Source organism: Mizuhopecten yessoensis, unplaced genomic scaffold, assembly GCF_002113885.1.
Source record: "Mizuhopecten yessoensis strain PY_sf001 unplaced genomic scaffold, ASM211388v2 scaffold4443, whole genome shotgun sequence".
In the NCBI taxonomy this organism is placed as follows: domain Eukaryota; kingdom Metazoa; phylum Mollusca; class Bivalvia; order Pectinida; family Pectinidae; genus Mizuhopecten; species Mizuhopecten yessoensis.
This window is the reverse complement of record NW_018405549.1, coordinates 121,535-145,734: the sequence shown is the minus strand read 5'-3', so window position 1 is coordinate 145,734 and position 24,200 is coordinate 121,535. Positions and strand designations below refer to the sequence as shown.

At 34.7% G+C, this 24,200-nt stretch overlaps 2 protein-coding genes across 2 annotated transcripts; one reads left to right on the top strand and one right to left on the bottom strand.

The window, feature by feature from the left end:
• The first annotated feature begins 379 nt into the window (after nucleotides 1–379).
• Nucleotides 380–5,041, top strand: LOC110449050 (WD repeat-containing protein 53-like). Its single transcript, XM_021495624.1, has 2 exons — nucleotides 380–773; nucleotides 2,345–5,041. The coding sequence occupies exon 2, from the start codon at nucleotides 2,346–2,348 to the stop codon at nucleotides 3,387–3,389; it is 1,044 nt and encodes a 347-aa protein (XP_021351299.1). The 5' UTR covers nucleotides 380–773; nucleotide 2,345; the 3' UTR covers nucleotides 3,390–5,041.
• A 3,758-nt stretch (nucleotides 5,042–8,799) lies between these two features.
• On the bottom strand, nucleotides 8,800–24,200 carry LOC110449049 (uncharacterized protein C17orf105 homolog). Its single transcript, XM_021495622.1, has 5 exons — nucleotides 24,018–24,200; nucleotides 21,929–22,009; nucleotides 14,752–14,870; nucleotides 14,225–14,414; nucleotides 8,800–12,833 (listed from the first exon to the last, which is right to left on the bottom strand). The coding sequence occupies exons 1-5, from the start codon at nucleotides 24,108–24,110 to the stop codon at nucleotides 12,648–12,650; spliced, it is 669 nt and encodes a 222-aa protein (XP_021351297.1). The 5' UTR covers nucleotides 24,111–24,200; the 3' UTR covers nucleotides 8,800–12,647.

The following is a 24,200-nucleotide window of genomic DNA, read 5'->3' as shown; positions in this document are numbered from 1 at the left end:
TTTCAAGCATTTGGTGTATGCTTGGCGAGGGGATGTAATCTGAACCTGGGTTATAGTTGTGTTTTCATGGGCGAAGATTTAGAAAAAGGAGGGATGAATGTAGCACAACTCAACAGGATCGATCATCCGTGACCAGGAAGCCCAATTGGTTGAGCGTCCGTCTGGAGTTCGGAATCCCGGTTTCGAATCCCGATCTGGCTGTGCATTTTTCAGCTCCTGTTACACTTAAATTGATTAAAAGTCAGACTCCTGTGATCATACCTGTTAAATGGACAGGTGTTTACTACCTAAGTGTTTTGTCACCTATATTATATTAGATATTTCTAATGCTTTCAAAATCTGTGGTTTTGTTTTTAAATAACTGATATTTATTGAGGGGTTTAAACCAAATTTTAAACTTGCATATGTATAAGATTACAAAATAGAAGAAATGCAATCAATGAGTAAAAAATCATCAAAAAACTTCAAACAGCCGGTACATTTACCTATAGACAAAAACATTATACAGGCCTCAAGCTGCACAGTGACTGTTTTATACATATATGCCTGTATCTGTATTCACAGTGCACTTTGACTCACCTGGATGACCTTTACTCAAAAGTGAAACCAGTTCAGTACATTTATCATACAGAAACAGAAACAAAAAATAAACCTTACCTTACTGCTGATAAGCTCAGCCTCTCTTTCATAATTCCAGTAAATTTCTACCTGGTGTATAAGCTCACACCCCTTTTCAACATCGGATTATTCATTATCATCATTTAACTCAAGAGGTAAGATATTGTTAATTTTAACAGGAGATGCATTATGTTAGAGTCACAAGTTATTTAATGTTAAAAAGTATCTTATATATAATTATGGGTAGATTCAGAACTTAATCATCCTTACCTTAGTTATAAATGATATAGTCAAATTTTAGACGTGTAAAGTAAGGGGTACTGTACATGTTCAGTCCAGAAATTCTGGGATAGAGGATTTGTTACAATTTATATGAGTGTTCCTGCCCCTCTAACGACCAACTTCCTAGATCCTCTTTGTTGTTTTGTTTGTTTACCAATGTATACAAGTAAGATGCATTCATTTGACAGATCTTCCATTTTTAGCTCGCCTATTCGAAGAATAGGGGTCTAATGTTCTCACTCCGGCGTTAGCGTCGGGGAACCTTCAGAGGTTAAAGTTTTAGTGCAAGTTTTTTTCAAACAGTGTTGGATCATCACACTCAATGCACAGTTGTCTATTATGAGTTTAAGTCATTTATATCGAGTGTAAGCAATGTGCTGGACCATATTTTTTATATTTTATGGCCCAAAAACAGCTTAATTCTGTGTGCTGTGTACTAAAGGGGAATAATGTTAATATAACAGAACCTGAGTAGTTAATTGTAATATCCTCTTCCGATCTGGTGTTAAAAAACCAGGATCATCATTACTGTAAATATATTGGACTTCGGTGTCATTGCTCCACAGAATACATGTTTTGATTTGATCTGTCTTAATTAAAAAAAATCACACACATATTAACAAACATTCACTCCCGAGTTTATGTTTCGTCCTCCTAGAGTCAAAACCAGGATCAATGTACTGTACTACTTTTGGTGTCATTTTCCATTTCTTGTGCAATTGTCATGAAACGTCACATTTGTACTGTTTACGTTTTGAATTTTTGGGGTCAAAAACAAGGTCACCATGACTAAAGTTAAAACATTTCTGTTTTCACTTATGAGCTAATAGATTTCTTTTACACGTATGTATTAAATCCAACTGTTATGAAACTTATGAAGTTTAATTTTGCCACCACAGCGAGCAATATTGTAGTGTCACTTGATCAAGGTCAATGGTGAACATCACAAAGGTCAAATTCATATTATATGGTTTTTGATCAAAATTGTAAACAGCGCATAATATCATTTACAAAGTAATATTCTTAGGATTGATGCTGATCATGAGTGGTCTGTTAGTGTTGGTATGGTCAAGTGTCATCAGATCAAAGGTGAAGGTCATGTTATATCTTTCATAAGTTTTATCCAATATGTGTTCATAATCCTTAATGGCTATAACTGGTGTAACCTCATTAGGAAGCAATATAGTAGGGATTGAATCAAAGTGATCATTGATTCATGTAAAAGGTCAAAATTCTTGCAGGTCAGATTCTAAGTTTCCTTCTGGTAAAACTTAGGATTATATATAACAGGTAGGTAAATGACCAATATTTTATGGTTTATTCATGTGATCTCTGATGGGTGGCACCAAGATCCTTTAAAAGTTTTTGTGTTTTTAAAATCAAAGTTGAATATTGTAATAATTTTCTGGAAATTTAAGAACTTTTTCCTGTTCCCTATTTTTAGAATGAATGAGGTGTTGTCCGGAGGTCACACAAGCACTGTGCTGTGTGTGGATGTCAAAAAGGACGGCAGCAACATCGCTTCAGGAGGTGAGGGAGGACAAATTTGTCTCTGGTCCACAAGTGGAACTCTGATCCACAAGTATGTCAACCTAAACACCGACTGTGGATCCATCTGTTTCTCAAAGGAAAAAGAAAATATGCTATACTCATCATTTGATGACAAGATTTGTGTTTTTGATCTAAAGAACTTTTCAGAGCCTGTGGAAACATTCAATGTGAACCAGGATGAAGTTAACCAAATAGTATTGGACGAAAAAGAGAAGTTTCTTGCGGCTTGTGATGATTCAGGTGAAATAAAAATTCTTGATATTCAGGAAAAGAGACTTTATAAAACTCTCAGACATAAACACACCAATATATGTTCGTCTGTGTGTTTTCGACCGAGAAAACCATGGGAGATCATAACTGGGGGTCTAGACTCAAAGCTTATACACTGGGACTTCTCCCGGCCAAAGTGTTTGAATCAGTTCAATATGCAAGAAATGCAGAACGGAAACTCAGACGCAGAAGCTTACATGGTGAATCCCCCTTTCATCCATAATTTGGCCTCTTCAAGTGATGGACACTACCTCGCATGTGCACTAGAAAATGGACTGGTCTCTCTCTTTGATACGAGTAGGAAAAACATACGAGAGCTTTTCAGTCTACATGCTCATTCTCAAGGTACCTCTCAAGTTCATTTCGTCTCTGACTCGTGTCTGGTATCCGGGGGCAACGACTGCTGTGTTGTACTTTGGGACCTTGAGAAATCAAATGACGAGGAAGCAGCTTTAAACGTCAATGACAGCAATGGTGCCGGCCCTTTGACCAATGGTCACACCCATCCTCAGGAACAGAGGAATGAAAACGTGTCCAGTGCTTGTAAAGTTCTGGAGATTCAACATTCCAGTAAAGTTAACTGGATGAAACCTTTTGAGAAGAATGGTGTGAGAAAACTTGCTGTGGCTGATCAGACCTCAAATATCACTATTCTCTCACTGCAGTAAACAGTAGTATTATATTATGATTCATTCGCTAAAGTGAATAACAACATTTTATAGCGACTCCTACTGCAGTGAACATAAGATTTTATTGTGAATATACTCCTATAGATAGTGAAGTCAACGGTAACATTTTATAGTGAATATTTTCTTATTGCTATGAACAGTACAGGTAATATTTTATCATTATTTCCTTAAACTGTGTGAAAAAAATATTTTATTTTATTTCTCTTAATCAGTTAATGCAGTGAACAGAAATATTTTGTCATGGTATTACTGCAGCGGACAGGGACATTTTATCATGATTCTGTCACTACAGTGAACAATAAGATTTTATGGTAATTCCTTCACTGGAGTAAATAGGAATCTTGACCTAGTGCCTTTATGTGTGCTTGCAAGTTAGACTGTAACATTGATGGCACTGGCAGTGATTTGGGAAGGTTGGAATTATGGACCATCTTAGTTTAGTAACATTTTAAAAGTCATGGTAAATGACAATTGAGGTTGTTGATAAAGACAAATGATAATTAAGGTCCCTTGATATTGTACAGTGTACTTTTTTAGGAAAAGATATTGGGAAAAAGTCTTTTGTGTGACCAATGAAGTCTTTCTAATCACTGGCAGTAATATAAAAGCCTGATGTTTATGTAAGTTTAATGTATGCGGGTATATAGACATTAAAACAATATAAACGTTTTCATTTACTTTGATCGTAAAACTATTGAAAATTGCAGTTGGCTTTTGTTGTGGTGTAGTGCCTGTCATCTGTCTATTGTCAACTTCATATTTAAGGATCCCTGTACCACTGCTAAAAAGATAACCATGCATTCAAAATATACTTTTTGGCATGACTATGGTTTCGATAGATCACCTTTGAAAAGAAAAATATGCTTTGCTTTTTGAAAACATATATAAATTAACGGAGATGATGTAAACAAAATATAATCTACAAACAGGTTCAAAGTGTAAAACTTTCTGTGAAGTGAGACCTGTATTAGTACCCTGGACTTCAGATTGTTATACCATCAATCACTGAAACGGATTGAACTACCTGGTCAAAGTGAAGGGGAGGTTACTGTATATAGGAAAAATGACGGTGCAGTGGAACAAGGAATCCTTAAAACATATACTACACCAGAATGGCTGAAAAGATTTTATCGTAATTAGGTCTAGAGCTATTTTGGCAATATATTGTTATATAAATGGATGGTGACCCTGTGCTACTATCCCTATGGGCTGTGCCCAGTGTGGGAAACACTAAAGATACATGTATGTCGATAAGTCTACTTTGTCTGGGAGCAGCCTTAAACCAAGAGGACTCAAAATTGTATACTAGTCAAGAGTTGCCTCCTTTTAAGACAAAGGGGCAGGCCCAATAGGGGAAATTTAGGTAATTCTTTACAGTTATACTCCTTCATTTATTGTAAAGGGATTGTAGGCTAGCATAGAGAAAGTTTCTCTGAAGTATGCCACTCTTTTTGTCAAGGGAACTCATGTTGTACATTTTATGGAGGCACAGTAGTCTAGTGGTAGGACGCCGGGCTCGTGCCTGAAGGGTTGCATGTTCGAGTCATGGCACGCAACTGTGTTGTATCTTTGAGCAAGATACTTCACTCGTTTGTTCCAGTCTACTCAGCTGTAAATGAGTATGTGGTTGGGCAGCGCTAGAATTGTTGAATGCTAGCTGTTAGCGCTGAAATGGCAGCTCCGGCTGTATGCTCCCCAGGGAGTTGAGAAAGATAATGGCTGGTTGCAAAGGCCCTATAACCACGGATAATTTGTGAACCACTTTGAGACGACCTACGAACTGGGTTGTGATAAAGCGGTATATAAGAACCTCAAATTATTATTATTATTATTTTTATTATGTATAAGCAAAGGATGTGGCCTCAATAGGGGAAATTACTGGCAGGATGACTGTTTTATTTTCCTATACTTCTCCTTCGGTATAATATGGGTAAAGTGATTTGAGTCATATTTGTATAAATTGTTACTGGCAAATATTGTTAAGATGAAACGTGTTTATCTAAGATAGGTTTTGAACCTTACCTCGCAAATATCAAATTTTGGAATAAACTCAGGGCACTTATTCATGAAACTGTTTTTATGCTCAAGCAGAGAATATTTACTCAAACCAACTATCTTTTTACTCACTTAAATCATGCTGTAACACAGTCAGAAAATTAAGTGTTAACATGGAAAACAGTGGTCGGCTTTAAGTCTCTACAGAATTCTTTCATAATATATATATGGGGCAAAGAAGTAATTCCAACAGTGTGACTCGTATATATACATATATATATGTACGAAAATTGATTTTTAATACCTTATCACCAGAACAAGAAATTGGGCTTGAACACAGAATCTTAGTTTGAGCATGCATGTGAATGGTTTGATGAATATGGCCCAAGCACTCATATTTACCACCTAGACTCTGTAACACCTCGGCTGTGACAATGTCCCCATCCCAAATGACACAGAAAACATGATCTCCAGAAGTCAGCAGTTTTATCAATACAGTACCTGAAAGTCTAAAAACAAAAACCTTTTAAATGACTGCAAAAGTTCACCTGGCCCATTCTATAGCATGATACCTGTGTACCTGATATACTGTGATAGTTGTAATTTGTACAACTGTTAGATCTAATTAAGGATACAGGGGACAGTCTCACAGAAAGGTGGCTGTTAGCTATATAGGCTTGCTATTTGTAATTTCCATGCCTTGGCATGAGAGCTGAACTTTTGTTCAATTTTTTTTCTATTTGTTAAAATTTTACATATTTTATGTACTGATTCATGTGAGTGATAAAACAAAGAAATAAAATTTGAAAAACATATTATTTTTCTTGATCAATGTTTTACCTAGTTATGTCGGGTGCAACACCAAGGCGGTCCTGTTCAGTTCCCTGATCGGATGTGAAAGGTATGGGGGTCACCTGCCCAACCACATTGCCACATACAACTTCAATTCAATTCATTTATTAACTTTCGGCCTTATGGCCCATCAGTACAAACATATCAATACAATGCATAATATACACAATAATGTATGGTATCTGGTAGGTAGGAGGAGTTTCTGAGACAAAGAATTTGCAAGATTGAGGTCACAGTGCAGGACCCATCCAGAGGACAAAAGACCTGCAATGGATCACGTCTGATCCCATTTATCATATTAACTCTTTCACCCCTATGTAACTTTAGTTGACTCTACCATGCATTGATCTGGAGGAGTCCATTATGGTCTACAGTGGTGAAAGGGTTAAGTGTGCAGAATGTTTGGCATCCTTTATGGGGGGAAGACTACTTCGGAAACACGACATCCCCATTAAGGCTCTTAGTGGGATCTCCCCCACAAATTTGGTAAGGTAACTATCATGGTTTTGGAACAGGACCAGCAGACCTACACTTATTCCAATGAGATCTACCCTGCATGTGTATCCCTGTTGAGTGTAAGGTAAAACGTTTTAAAGCTAACCTGGCCCGAGGTGAAGGGTCAAGTGAGCTATTGCAACTGATTTCATCACCAGTTATCTGTTGTCCATAATTTTTTTTCTTTAAAATGCTTCTTCTCAATAACAACTTGACTGATTTCACCAAATCTGATACGTTAGTACAAAGAATTCTAGGTGATGGGAAATCAAATTTGCCGAGAATAAAGAGCTGCCCTTCTTTAGGGGTCAAAATGGGAGTTTATTTTTGGGCATGTATAAAACTCTTCTTCCAACAAAGCGTTAGTGGGATTTTTTTATGATATTCGCCATCTAGCATCCTCTGTTTATGTTTTACTAAGTTTACGAAGGAAACAAAATGAACATGTATTGTATGCAAGCTTCAAAGGGTCATATTTGTTACAACTTTTACTGAAGAATGAAAAGAACTTGAAGCCATGAATGATATTTGGCTAGTAACTAAGATTTGCATGGAGAAATGACATTGACCTACATTCAAGGTCATAGAGGTCTAATATGTAACAATTTCTTCTGAAGAATGAAAAACGTTAAGACAGTAATCATATTATTTTGCCAGTAACTTGCGGGTACAGATTGCTACAAACTTTGCAAAAAGAAATGACCTTGAACTATATTCAAGGTCACAGGGGTCACATTTGATCAAATAATTAAACAAATCCTTCTGAAGAATACAAACTCAAAAGACCTACAACCATGATATTTGATCAGTGGCTTGCTTGTATGGAATGCTACAAAGTTTGAATAAAGAAATGACCTTGACTTATATTTAAGGGCATAATGGTCTGATTTGTCAAAATACTCAGACTTCTGAAAAACCAAAAGGCTTAGGATAATGATAGTTTGCTTGAACCTTCTTTGCAAGGAGTGTTATAAAGTTTGAAAACAAAAGTCACATTGTTTAGGTGAGCATTGTCAGGCCCAATGGGACTCTTATTCAATGTTTTCATATGTTAATGTTTATGTCATTATAAAAGGTAAAAAATATCAACATTTTTTCTCAGTCAACTGTACTACATAAAAACCACAGTTAAAGTAAAAACACAGTTGTATCACTATATATACAAGACAATGTGTTGCATACGATTCATCTTCCCTCCACTCGTTACCAAGGTCACTAAAAGGTCAAAAGTTCAATTATCTGCTTTTCCATGTCCCAGCACTATCTATTTCAGTACATGTACTACAAAATCCTTGATGCAAGTTGTTTATATACTTGTGTATTTACCTCTAAGACTGTGTTATTTTCAGAAGCTTTATACAAGGAGGGGGCCATAGTTGACAAGTAGTTATGCATCTAACATTCTATTACCACTAGCCCTCCACCACTGGGTTGCGGGTTTGAGATCTATGTGGGGCAGTCGCCAAGTGTCAACTGGTCGTAGGTCGGTGGTTTTTCTTCCTCCACCACCAAAACCTGGGTCGTCCTTAAGCGACCATAGTTAATAGGACGTAAAACACAAACTATATACAAGGTAAGTTAAAGTCCAAGGGTCCTGTCCAATATAACATTAACATACTTCACAGGATTTGTACAGAAATTTTGCACAAATGTTCAAGCACTTTAGGAGGTAACAGGTACAAATTATGTATGAGTGGTGTCCCTTGAAATATTGTTCATTTTTTTTAACATAATTTATTGTTTTCATAAATTGCTTGTTTTTCCTATGCTAAATGCTTTTAGTGTAGGCCAGAATAAAATTTAAATTTCCCCTTCAAGTCTTCCATGAAACCATCTCATTTGATTAAAGTCCAGTATTTTCAAGTGAAGCAAAATTTGTTTAAATAAGTTCTGAAATATATTTATAAATTCAGAACTTTTCAATTTAAGCTGCCTCAAACATTCACAAACTTTTTTCGAGGTCTCAGTATCTGTACAAACGCCGTTTAGGCACACATGAACAGATGTCTATCACAACACCCAATCAAAAACAAGATTTAACAAATCATAATTTTTGTATTTTGGAATTTTATTGCTTTAAAAGTTTTACACTAAGTAAATGGGAGGCATATATAAATACTATATATGCTCAATAATACCATACAACAAACATGTTTTTGTATCAGTTCATTTCTTTTCAGATACACAGCTCTAAATGTCATTGATATATATATAAACAAAAGCACAGATTACATACTGTAGGGACTTCAGGAAGTTTGTACATATAATGTTGAGGAAAGACAATTTTTTATATCACAGAACTTATACACGGAGATTTAATACTACTGGTATAGTTAACACACAGAATACTGAAAAGTGCTTGAGCATATTATATTGATATTGTGAATACAAAATTACAAGTATATATAGTTATTCTTTCTGGAAACTTGTAGGCTCCTAGTCCAGATCGATGAAATAATGAAAATCTATTTTTTTAATTTTGTATTTTATATAAAAACCGTTGAATTGGGCCTTGGTTACTCTTAATACTAAATACATTAGTTACTGAAAGTATGATGTAAAAAATAAATTTTCAGTACTTATGAACTAGAATTGTCACTAATTTGAATTGTGAAAATTCCTTTTATACATATTTCATTAAAAACCTGGTTAAGCAAGTACATGTAATTACTGAAAAGGAGTACTGTACTTTTAATATGTGCCCCATCCTTTTAAGCACCCTATCTTTGGTCTGAATGTCCCATCTTTTCACCATAATTTACGGACTTACTTGAACTAAGTGTTCATTACGGCTATTTTATAAGAATTGCGGGAGGATCTGCAATCCTGTTAATTTCTTAATTGCCAAGAGCCTAGGGCGCTTATCAGGGCAATTACTATATTTATTATTAGCATACATTATCGGATGATTATTTATTTAACTACAGTGTCACAGGGTATATAATATAATATATACATTGTATATATATCATAACTGCTAATGTATATTTCATCAATTTATGTTTGAAGCAGATGAAAAATTGCTTCTTCACAAATTAGAAGTCTTTTTTATATAAAATACAAACAAATAACACACATCTAGCTTATACACTAAATTAGTTTTAAGTATGTTATGAAAGAAATGAGAAAGAAAATGAATGGATTTAATAATCAAGATATTGGGAAATTCTGTGACACTTAATGATATTTTGTCATGATTTCGTAATAATACTTCCAGTAAAACAGGTTTATTATGACTTACGAACAAGCTTAATATAAAATCAGGCTGTAACGAAGTCATAATTGTATCAACTGACATGGACTTATCTTGTGAGCATTAAACATAACAACTTTTGCCTACAATGAATAATTTCAAAGGCCTCTTGTATTTGTTTCTCTATAAACCTGTTTTTTTCTTAACATACCGATTGTCTGCTGGATAACCAGATAATCTGTAGTGAAGTGGCCTTAAAACCTATCAATCAATCAATCAATTAACATACCAAAGTGAACTGAATCATATATTTCTCCTGGATTTTTTTCTAATCATCACAAACGAAATCAATGTTAAGTAAAAGTGTAATAAAAAAAGAAGTAAAAACAATATATAAAAACTAGAAACCAACTACTTCACCCTCAGCGTGTAGTAACTCTGATTCTGTATTCTATAATGTCCATCATGTATTACTGACTGTAATTAATGAGTCATTAATTAAAGATAAAATCATATACAAACTGAACATCTTTTCCATATAGAAATGAAATTTGGTTGAACACAAAACCAAAGTCATTACAAACTGCTTACCGAAGTAGCACAAGACTTCTACAGAATATCACAGTGTTTAACATGTAAGTTATCTCCCTTCGATTAGTTACCTGCAGTACTAAATAATTATGCAAAGCGATACCCTTTTCCTGTGAGCAATTATATGTGTATATAGATATGAAAGAAAAAAATATTAAAGACGTAATTCAGCTTCCTTTCCAAGACTATGCAAATCATAATTCATTAGCTTTAATCTTTTCATTTTGATTTTTTTTTCCTCTGAATTCTGAACAGGATCCTTAGAAATCATCATTTGGTAAACTTGGTAGCATTATGGGATGGTATCTTCCAAAATGTTAATACAAAACAGTATTTATCATTTCATATTTAGCTGAGAAAAAACATGTATATACAAGAACATCACATTGTCTGGTAATTCACTAGAATTTGAATTTCTGACCATAGTTGTGAGGTCTAACACCAAAACGATTCACTTAGTTTCACTTGGACTTCATTTTGGAAGTTTAATTTCGGAATTATCATATACACATTCCTGTGGTCAGTCTCATGTTCATGACACTAACTCAACATTATGACACTAAATGACCAGAAACAAATCATTATTGCTTGACAAAAATTTGACCAAATCTGTAAGAGTGTACTTAAAAAATATCCTGGCACTAATAATCCAAATTGTCCATAATGTACCTGGTATGTTAAAAAAATACTCGCAACGCTGAAAGTTCATCTTAAAATTCACAATAAAAAATTAATACTTATGAAATACAATCAAACAAAAAACAAACGTCTAATTTTCTAACAATATAACAATCAAATAATTAAAAAAAAAATGACTTACTGACTTACTTGTAAAACCATCTCATTTTAATTCTGTTGCCATTCATCCTTATTCAGATATATTAAATACAGGTACCAGAAATATTTAGGCCTTATTTGAATTAATATATTGTTAAGGACCCCAATGTATCCATTTTCATCAACTTAACGACACTCCACGGTAATACTTAAATCAGTGATGTTTTCATATTTAATAATACTGAAAATCAAATATACATATAGGATTAAAATTTACTTGATTCGTTAGGTATGCACAAAAATACTGATATTTCTGGAGGTATTTTCAAAACTTGGTAGTTGAAATTTCACTGTTATCTGACCCTAACCCTAAGCTTCAGTAAAACAAGCTTTTGTTTTGTAATGAAATATAATTGTTGCTCTGTAAATATTTGTGAGATATTTTAATTTGTGATTGGCCTTTTTCATAGACGAAAGCGAAAATAAATCTCTCAAAAATTTATTGATTTACAGTAATTAAACCAGATGAACCTCGATTTAGATCTACAAATACCTTCATGTCCATGTTAGAATATCTGTGAAAATAAATGTCACAGTTTTAAGTATAGAAATTATACAATATCCATGTACAGTACATGATTATCTACCTGTACATCAAAGGAGCAAAGGTTTCTGAAAAATAGGAAGAGAAATTCACAGTAATTACTTAGACCAGGTATTAAAAATATTAAAGAAGATTAAAAGGTGTAAAAATGGTGATATGACACTAGTTATTAGGCGAGTGAAAACAAATATCAGAACATTCAAACTTTCCTATATTTGGTTCCAATATTCTCTTGACATCAGTGATAGTTTAAAACAGCAAACTCAATGTGCTTAAGTTAACGAGCATTCTGCATACATTAGCATGTATGGCCGCAAACATTCCGAACAAATCTCGCACACACATGGGAAAGTCGCTGTACCTAACACAGCTGTCCTGACCATGTCGCTTCATCGAGAGTTGATGAAGATCAGGAATACCACTGTTGTATCATTGAGGACTACAAGTGTAATTGGTGGCAGTTAAATGGATTGACAACTGCAAAACAGGGCATGTCTGTCCTATAAATATCCAGATATGTGTTTTCTGGATAACCTTTCTTTCAATCTACATAGACCCATCAGTTAAGCCAATCAAAGAGTCTGTTTAACTGATAAATAATGCTTTTCTACTGAGTACGCATATATTTTGCTTTGTAAGTATGTTCTTGGTCCGTTATCAGAGTCTTAATTCGTCCCTGCTGGGTCCGAAAGTAAAATGATAATCAGGATTATGGAGTGATTTGATTGGTCTATTCTTCCTCCTGCTCCACCTCTTTCTTTGTTTCTTGTTGCTCTTCCTTAACTTCCTCCTTCTTTTGAACTTTGGGTTCCGGAGACTTTGTCTTCCCCTCCTCCGACTTGGATTGTGATTGAGATGAGGCTGCCCTCTTTGATACCGTTGATTTTTCACGTGATTTTCCTGTTTCTGCTCTGTCCTACAAGTAAAAAGGCAACAACATATCAAATCTGCATGTAAAATTTTGTAAAGGTAAAATTGTATGCAAATCTTTATTATTTCTAAGAGGGTTCATGCTGCCTTATAAAAAAACTAGAAAATGTCTATAAGACATGAATGCCCCCGTCCCACTTTGATCACGGGATGAGATGGGACGGGGCGGTATGGGACGGGGTCGGGACAGGATGGGACAGACATTGGCAACAATATATATGCCCCCATTTTATGGGGGGGGGCTTCATAAAAACAAATATATATATAAACTGATAAGCAGAGAAGTATTAGCAATGGGCAAACAACATGTGGCAAGTTTGACTGAAAAAGAAGGACCACAGAAAGACAGGCAGGTACGTATGCTGGAGGCAGGTTATGTTGGTGTTTTTGCCTTCTTGTGANAACTGATAAGCAGAGAAGTATTAGCAATGGGGCAAACAACATGTGGCAAGTTTGACTGAAAAAGAAGGGCCACAGAAAGACAGGTTGGGGGGGGGGGACGTATGCTGGAGGCAGGTTATGTTGGTGTTTTTGCCTTCTTGTGAAAGCCCAGATCTGATGCTGACTTTAGAGTGCTACCTTACTGAAATACTATGTAGAAGGCACCAAGCACAATGTATCACCTGGAGTGGTACAAATTAACATATGTGTGCCAAGAATAAAGATCAATTAACTTCTTTCCTGAAAAACTGTCACTGCCTGGTCAACCCAAAGACTGAACCATCTTGAAAGTTTTTGCAAGAAAGATGCATAAACATGTTCAAAATTCAAATCCAAAGATGTCGCTACTTTGATCGTGTCGGCTGATAATCACCACCTTAATTTGTAACCTTTGTTATGAATTCATGCAGCTGATTCAAATGCCCCTAAACTTCTTGTTTATATGATACTCTCACTTGGATAAGTATTAAATGGAAATTTATCATATTACCATGATCAATTTATAAAGTGCCCTGGGGACTTAATATAGATAAATTGTGCAATAGTCTCAAATATGTATATCACCCTGTCTGAATTGCTTTTTAATGGAAACTTAAGCTAGGGTCCTAGTACCATGATGCCAATAGCAGATACCAGAAACTGTTGTCAAAATACAATTGCTTTGTTTTAATGGTTTCCCTTGAGGGAAATTTTAGAATCAGAACTTTCCAAATTTCTAAAACAAATAATAAACTAAGGGAAATTACAAATTATGGTTCAGTTATGTAACAATCAGATCAGCAACATTATCAGGGGTGCTTATACAGGATGGGGAACTTACAAGGCCAAAATCTGGTGAAACAAATTTAGGGAGTTATTAACAACCTGACTCAGTTACCCATGTTATGTGACATGACAGATAACAAACAACATTTTCAGGGATGACAGTGTACGTACATTTCGCTGTGTCACCCACCAGTCCTTGGGGAAGTGAGCGATGTTGTCCATGAACTTCTGGTTATCATCCCATTGTGTGTTCCAGCGCTGCACACTGTATTCTGGCTCCCGACTTGTGATTCGGGTGAGGATGCTCTGATTCTCTTTCGTTACACGCAACAACTCTCGCTGGCGCTTCTCACGATTTAAACTGAAAAACATTAAGTCGCAAAATCATTGTTTTTAATTCTACCACATCAGCAATGTTCCAATGTTTTTCATAAATTTACAACCATACATTATTTGACAACAGAAAATGCATTTGTCAAAATATCATTATTAAATATAATTTAATCTTACACATTATAACTACAATTTTTGTTTTAGAGTTATCTACCTTGTTTCTTTTAACATGGATTCAAAGTGATGGGCTCTTTTGGAAAGGAAATGCATAAATGAAATCAAATTCAAGGTGACATATAGCCTTAACCACATTTAGATCACATTTAGCATTAACAACATCAGTTGAATAGTTGAAAATTACTCACCTTTTATATTCATAATTATTCCTATTGTCTACCCGTCCTCGAGTCCTCATTACATACGACATCTTTTCTAATAGGATCCTGTTGTCTCTTTCAATTGTGGCCAGTCTCTCCTCCTCTAGCTGTAAAGAGACAATAAGATCTGTCAAATTTCTTTTTTATAATCACTGACCAACACAAAAATATTCATAAGATGAGGTTTTAATGTTGGTTTGTTCTGTTTTTGTTTTATGTCCTATTAACAGCTATGGTCATTTTAACGAGGTACCAGGTTAACGGAGAAAAACAACCGACCTGCGACCAGTATCCGGCGACTGCCCCATGTAGGTCTCGAACCCACGACCCAGTGTTGGAGTGCTAGTGGTAGAAGAATGTCAGACACCTTATAACCACTTGGCCACCACGTCCCCTTGTAATGTTGAACTCATTATTTTAAGGTCAGTTAACCCCATATGTTACATATCCATTTAACAGCTCAGTAACACTAGCCAATTACATACCTCTGATGTGTTTAGAACCCTTAAATTAAAATTGAGATGGACAAAAGTTCATTAGAAGAACATACTGCATCATCAGACATTGGCCATCAACTTTTGTCACCTTGGTCAAGTTTTGTGCTCAGGTCAGTTATGCACTAAGCTGGGGCCATGCAATTTCATCAGCTTATGTACTTTTGTCAACCTTGACCTCTGTGACCTTGCTTCAGTAGGATAAGGTTTCTGTCATGTCTTACAGACAGTTTGTAGTTTACTATCCAAGTTTTCATGATCACATCTTACATGGTTTAGATCACACAGCTTAAATGGGTGTATACTTTGGAAACAGACTATCAACACTCTTACCAATGGTTGACCTGAAATATACAGTACTTAATACAATCAATGAAGACCCTATTTAGAAGTTTGATTCAAGTAATCGCTGATGCTGGGAGTGTAACCACATAACAGTTAAAATACAGTGAAACTTGCATTTTCTATGTGACAAAATCTCTTGCAAATAACTACTTTCGCTGTTAATATATTACTCTGATTGGGAGTGTCAATACAAACAAGGTTAAATGTTCCAAAATACAAATAATGTTACTGTATTTGAATTTAAAATACAAAATGTTGCATAGATTAAGATAAGGAACTTTTGATGTTGTCAGTATTTTGGGGGTGTACAATTATCAGTAGTGATGAACACAATCGTATCTGGCTACAGCTATATTGATTATATGGCTACGACAGCTATAACTGTTACTAGTAAACTGTTTAAATGTTTAATAAGTACCAGACAAAACCTGTATCCATGAAGGCCTGTATAGATCAATGTGCTTCTGTACAGACAGATGAGCTATACCAATGAAATTTCTTATGTCTGAAACATATATACGGCAAGTAAAATAATTGTCCGCATCACGATGACTTTAACTTAATTACCTTTAACTTGTGTTTGACGAAATAAGGCCCTATATGTCATGTGTAGTACCCTGGTACTATACATCGCTTCACCAACCCCAATGGGTGTGGCACAGATCCCTACCCCTGGGCTTGTGTATATGTATTATCCAGATCCCTACCCCTGGGCTTGTGTATATGTATTATCCAGATCCCTACCCCTGGGCTTGTGTATATGTATTATCCAGATCCATACCGCTGGGCTTGTGTATATGTATTATCCAGACTGTTTGTTGAGAACCTAAGTCCTGACCCTGTGGCCATCCCATGATTAAAAATATCTTGGAGTTTTTTCCACATTTTATTTACTTACTTGAAAAACTTTTAATATCTTGTTCTGCCCTTAAGCCATTGCAAATCAATTAAAAGTAAAAAAAGATACAAAAATTATACAAGAAAATATTTATTGAATATCAATAGAAAACCTTTTAGTTATCAGTTCTATCAGCATAATCAGCAAGAAATTATCTCTCAACATGACAAACTTATTTACAGGGATATTCTCCTCTATCTCTAAATAAAGTCCCAATTTTAGAAGAAGAAAAAAGAAGCTTTTTCTTGAACTTTAATCACCAGTTATCCATGAAAGCACTCCAAGTAGACAGGCAAATTTAAGGATTTGGCCAATTTAAAACCCTCAAGAATCCATTAGAACAGAGAGTATACTGATATTGGCATACTTGTACTTGTACTTAGTTTCCATTAAAAAGCAGGTTAGACTGGGTAAATCAATATTTGAAACTACATGTACATATATTGCATAATCAGTCTAGATTGCTTTATGAAATTGTCTGTATTTTTATGAAGTCTTTATATACAGTATTGGCAATCTGTAGAAGTAGGATTAAATTTGTCTAGACTTAGTATAGCAGTAATTTGAAAACAAGTCTTTGATTGATCGAAGAAATTAAATTAAATTCTAAAGTTTAAATCTGTTAAATTCAATATAATTTTCATGTTTTTATCCTATCTCTATTTAAATTGCAATTTTCTTTCACAATATATCTCTGTGTATCCTTTAATAAATATTTAATTAATTTTAGATCTCAGAGGATTGAAGACTTCGAACTATCCTGTTTCCTGCTTAGAATCCCACCCCAGTATACCAGTTAATGAATAGCAGGGACCTTGCAGATAAGGTCTTCAAATTTAGGCCTCAAAATAGATATACTGTGTTCCACATCTAATATCTTAAAATTGAAGGGTTGGTAGATGGAAGAAAAGTATTATTTTATATACCAATATGTGCAACTTTTGTGTCCTTATAAATCTTGATTTAATGCTCCTGTTTGATTTATTTGCTAATCTGATTGACTGCCAACATGACATATCTATCCTCTGTTAAGCCCATGCCTGGTAATAAGCCCACTGTAAATCTATTGCAGTTTAGTTCATGTGCCTCCCTGTGTTTTGTGTACGCATGCATGCGTGTATGAGTGCTGGAGACAGTGTATGTTGGTGTATTTGCCTCCTTGTGATAGCACGGATCTGATGTCAACTTTAAAATGCAATCTCATGAAATGCCATGCTGAAGGTATCCAGCACAGCATTCCGCTCGTTCACATTATACTGACAATGGGTAAGCCAGTTGTTGCCATTACCCTAAACGCTGAACGGAAAAGCAGGGATTCAAAACTATCATTTTCGTGGACTTTGGTATGTTCCGGCCTGGGAACAGAACCCATTGCCAGTTCCTCACCTGGATGTATGTTCAACATTAACGCCAAAAGTGAGGTGTTGCCAAGCAAGGCGCTAGGAAATAGAAGGTAGTTAGAAGTAGGAAGAAAGATAAAGATCCCAAATATTGCAATGGGTGTAGCAGATTGTTTAGGTCACTTTTGTGTCCCCAAATAGAGGACACCAAAGCAAATCCCCAATTTTGCAGGGGTTCCCGCATTAGTCACCTCTTACAATACATGCAGTGGGTAACAGCAGGTGTTTTCTTTTGTCGATCCCCGACCTGCAGTGGTGTGCAGTTGAGTAGGAAATAAAAATGTACACAAATGCTATTTCATTGTCCTGTTACATGCCCATCCCCCTAATTTGAGTCAGAGACTATAAATATGTTGGCCCCTTGGGTTTATTGCAGATTATAAACATTTATCAACCTCCTTTTTTTCCGTCTATAATTCTCCCTCATTATATTGCCAATCCCTTTTGTACAATCCCAACATCGGATTCTGTTCTGAATTTCCTATAATAATTATTCAAGGTTCTTATATACCGCTTTATCACAACCTAGTTCGTAGGTCGTTTCAAAGCGGTTCACAAATTATTATCCGTGGTTATAGGGCCTTTGCAACCAGCCAATATCTTTCTCAACTCCCTGGGAAGCATACAGCCGGTGCTGCCATTTCGGCACTCACAGCTAGCATTCTACAATTCTAGCACTTCCCAACCACATACTCATTTACAGCTGAGTAGACTGGAACAAGCGGAGTAGAGTATCTTGCTCAAAGATACAACACAGTGCCGTCTGTGACGTGAGTCGAACTCGCATCCCTTCGGTCGAGAGTCTGGTGTCCTACCACTAGACTACCATGCCTCCTAGGGGGTCGGGGTATTGAATTTGGAAAATATAATGTTTTTAAAGCAAATTCACAGGTTGAGGGGGTGTTAAATTCCTGAAGCAATTGTGACCTTCAGGTAGACATAGACATATATAAAGGATACACATGTCACCTGTAACTGCCAAGTAAATATATGGGGGGATCGAGTGAAAAGCAAACAAATGTGTATTTTCTACACAGGGATTTAAATTCAATATCAGCTGGCTTAAAGTAAATGTTAACTGCGACATGAATATTGCGATCTATGTACCTGTTATATACTATAAGTGAGTTGTGTAAATGGCACTTATAGACCCTTTGTGGGGGATCGGGTATTTAAACCCACAGGAACGCCTGGAAAAGTCTAGTTAGCTTTACAACCAAAATCAACACTTTAACTTTTCAATAATCTTAGTATACTTTTGTACTGTGTTGATTTGAAATGTCATCAGTTGAACATTTCTCCAAACTGAAATAGATTGGTCAGTCTGACCTTAACATCAACTACAATGTTTTCTTATAAATTCTCAAAATCCTGATAAGTCTTGATAGTTTTAATTTGATCCTGAAGCAAATTTTACCGTGTTCCATTCTATGATCAAGATACAAAATTGAAATGTATCAAGAGTTATGCCAATTTGTGAGGAAAAAAGATTGTACCTGGTATTAACAAAAAATCCTGGATTTGCAAGCCAAGAACTATCAATTAGAAATGAATTAATGAAGAAAGATTTTTTTGTGCATTGAAGTTGACTAGGCTTTTAAGATGTGGAAACAAACCTGTCCATACTGCACTATTACTGAGTGAAAGGCATTTTGTCCCCCTTGCGTTAATGAAAGGTAGATTTGTGATAGGGTTCCGTGTTGAGAAATAGACATACAATTGGTCTTTTGACTAAGGTATACCCTGAATGAGTTCAAAGTTTTGCGGGCTATAAGCAGGTTATAATGACCTTCTTTGTATTTTCTTTCGTGTTAAAACAAAATATATGTATGTTTTGGTCGTTAAACTATAACCCTGCCTAACAACACTGTTTTGGTGTGACAAATAACATCATGTTGTCCGAGTCAGGTTTAAAACATAAGACATTCAGTTTGGTCTGAAATTCAGACATAGCATCAAGATTCATTACATTTTCAGTCAGAAGATGGATTTTATAACAAAGTTCAAATATAAAATAAGAAAAAATATATATATTTTAATGATCGATAATAAGGTAGTGATGAAAAAATATCCTACATTTTTCTTTCATGTTTATTAATTAGTCGATTTTTTCATGCTTTGACTAACTTGTTTTGATAACAAATATTGCTGTTGTGTTGTCATGCCTTATTCCATGGAGACTGGAGAAAAAACATGCAAATCCCACTAATGATAATCAATATCGTTCATAAAGCTAAAACCCTGGGTGATATACCAAGTTTGTATAAGACTAGATTAGATTAGTTTTTCCTAATCAATAACCAATAAATTATGAACACCCACTACACGTTTGTCGTAAAAATAGCTCCACAGAGCTAATGTTCAATGTTATACCATATACGACACTAAATTAAGCTTCTTGTACACTTATTGATCATTACTGGTTAACCATTTACTCTTTCATTTATATCTACCTGAAGTCTGCATATTTAATGAGCTTTTTGTTCACAGGTAGATCTGCAATCTGTATAAGCTGTTATATGCCTTAAACTATTGATATACTGTAGCATGTATATATGTATAAGACCAAAAAAAATATATGTGTGTTTCATGTTTCGACACCAAAACATAAGAAAGATTAGTACGGAAAAGAAACCCAGAAATATTTAGTCTTAAAAATTGTAAAAAGATGTCTACTTTTTTGAGCGAACATAGTGTTTCAGGGTTGGAGGTAAAAGAAATACCCTAGCTCTAGGTCGGTTAGGAAATGGGAAAACTTAATTAATACATGCAACTAGTTAAGTACTTTATTTTTATCTCCCTCAAAATAAATATGAATTTAAAAACTTAAAATAATTTTGAGTAAGTATATGTTCTTTTTAAAAAATATTTTTTAGGTACAAATACAACATAAAATGTTTCAGAAATAGTTTTGAATAACCAAAGTTCCTTTAAACTTTGTGTGTACAAAGAAACACTATATAATGATCTAGATATTTTTTATCAATCCTATAGCTATACCCACTAAATACATTTTCTATTGAAAAACAATTGGCATGCATTAAAAATGACTGTAACAAGAGTACTGCGGGGTGGAACAATATACGCCTGTCGAATGCCATATAGTGTTATATACTTTCTTACATTGAAATAAGATCTGCATTATTCTAAGAGTGGTTAGCTGACATGCTATAAAAAATGTAGGGGAAAACCCCAGACAAAAAATCAAATACTGAAATGACTTTTGCAAAAATTGTTGAATCAAAATTCTTTTAAGGGAGACGCAGCTTCATATCATGATTATATAATGTATACCAAGTTTCAAAGAGATCGGGAAAGAAAATGTAGGAGGAGATTGCCGGACAAATGAAAGTACCATAATACTTCCGTCAAATTTGAAGGGTATATACAAATAGAAGTAGCTATATTTAATCTGTGTTTTTGATACTGTTAAACATGTTGTTAAAGGCTGCCTTTTTGGGACTTATCGATGTACCAGTTACTAAGGCCAAATAAGATAAGTGTGTTTCAAGTAGCCTAACCTACCCTAGATTTTCTTGTTAACCCTTAAATATTTTATCACCTGCTTGTATCCAAGATTAACTTATTATCCAATCAAATCTCATAGTCACTCATTTAAATGTACTTTCTTCCCGTTCTGGAAGCCTGACCCCATTCTTTACAGCTAAATAGCAACTGTAATGTGTGGAAATGTATTGTGAAATTGAACATACAGCATAATCCATGAAAACAAAACAAAACTAATAAATGTTTTGCCTTTCTGCATGTTACCTGAAACACATATAATTTTTGTTTTGACCTTGTGTAATGTGAGCTGGCATATGAATGTGAGGTGCTTGATGTGTGTGTTTTTCGCACTTTCCTTTTGAGATTCAATACAATACAATTAAGCATTTTATTTTGTCATCTGTCACCAATATTTCACAGATCATGTACAGGTTTTCCACAGATTTAGAGAACTCTGCTGGATTGAGGGAAAATGTACAGAAATGACAGTAGATGACATGATCATTAAAAACAAACATTACCTGTAACTTCTTCAATTTCAAATGAAGATGCATGTATGTGGGTGGGGCCTTTGTGTCAACCATTGAATGTGCTGTTCTGACCTGAAAATGGAAAATAAAAAGTTGAAAAACTACATAGTTCAGTAGAATGTGCTATTTTGGTAGATCAATTGATTGACTGAAGTAAAAAAAATAATAATTTAGTGGAAGAATACTTAAAACATCTTGAAAAAAACCACCAAACAGCCATAACAGTATTTATTTATATTGCCTTATGTTAGTGTACCATGACCAATATTTCTCTCCCTAAAACAGGATTTTCAAATGAGACAGAACAGATCCAATTCACCAGGTAATGGCACCATCAAGCATGCTTAGCTGGTTCATATACACTGTAAGACCCTGTGACATGTCTGGTATGTACAGGTTCTGGATTATACAGGTTTACATGGACATTTACATACTAGGATCCATCTTGTATACACAGGGTCCTTGATTTTACAGGTTTACAACATTTATACAGTTGGACCTTCTATTTATGTATAAAATTAACAGGTTTCAGACTATACAGGTTTACATGGATATTTACATGGTGGGCTCTAGTGGAATATCTGGTTTATACAGGGTTTGTATTACACAGGTATACATAGACATTTACACAGTGAAACATATTAATTGGCACATCTGATGTTCACTGCTTTCAGATTATACAGGTTTATGACATTTACAAATTCTGCAATTCTGTCAGTTAGCATCAAAATAATGCACTAATACCTCTGTTCTTTAATCAGATTTGGAAGTAGGTAGATACAGTACTTGTATAAAGAGAGACGCTTTGGGAATATCAATCTTGTCGTTCAATTAGAATTATAAGTCTCTTATGACATGGAAGTAAACCATACCAGGGAATTTATGAAACCATGAATCACACTATTTGCATGAATTTAATATACACACCTGATGCACCCAGACACTATAGAGATATGTTAGCCTAAAGAATAATATATTTGTATGAATATTACACTTATAAATGTAATCCCATGTAATCTTATTCATGGTCCAGTGAGGCTTTACGATTATTTATTTTATTTCCATTTCAAACGCTTGATTAATATATAATATGTGTACAGTATATGTTGTACATATCATGTAAACTGTATTTCAGTTTATGAAAGCATGCAGTATTGATAAGGTAAACTAGTGCAACATTTAGAAAACTAATGAGGTTTGTTATCTTTCATCACCTGCTCATAAAATACACTGCTGAACAGGATGAAAGTAGCGTTGCCATGGAGAGATACTCTCTGTACTATGGTGTAATAAATAATTCAGTTAGACCGGTTGAGTACACCTATACCACAATTTACGTTAGCATTGAATTTTTAACATATCAATTTGTTGTGTGCAATTGAAATGATACCAAGTAATAAAAAAAAAAAAATCACAACAAAGTTGTAATCTACATTTGAGATAAGCTTTTCTGAACCGACATTATATTTGTGCTAAAATGTATAAAGTAATATACATGACACCTTCCCCATTGGAATACTAATTCAATAATGTTCAACTTAAAAGGCCCTTGCACGCCTTGTACCCATTCGTTATTTGCAGTTCCTGTGCTGACCCAAAATAAAATTCAGTTTAAATGATATATTTCATGAACTATTTTTTTTTTATCAAGTAAACTTATCAAAACATAAATTTGTGCTGGTAAATTAAAATTATATTGGTAAGATTTAATGTAGAAATTTAACATTCAGATAGTTTAGGTACTGTTGTAACAACAGTACTGTAAACATTCAACATAACCCGAACCCTCAAAACTTAATTCTCTGTTTACATGCCAATTATACACTTTGTCCTGGATTGTAGACAATATTAAAATAATTCTTCTTTACAAGATGTCTGTTTTCTAAATAAAAATGAAAATTATGAGGTAAATGTGGATATATGAATAATCCACTCTCTACGTAAATCAGTTTATACGGTAGTTAGATATCGATCACTTAAAGATTAGCCCTACAGATTAAATCTACACCGAAGTGGAACTCTCACTGGACTAACCGTTATCCCTGCCGAGGGACTACTAAAAACGGTTCATAAAACTCACCTTTCTTCGATGTTCATTGTAGTATGTATCGTCCCACTTCTTTTGAAGAAGTTTATTGTGGGTAGGAAGGATGGATTGATAACTTCTATGCATCCTGATGGTCTATAATGTCCATAAACTACAAGCACTACAATAGCGGTAGTTTATCAATAGAGTCTCGGTGTTGCCGGTCACGTGATGAAG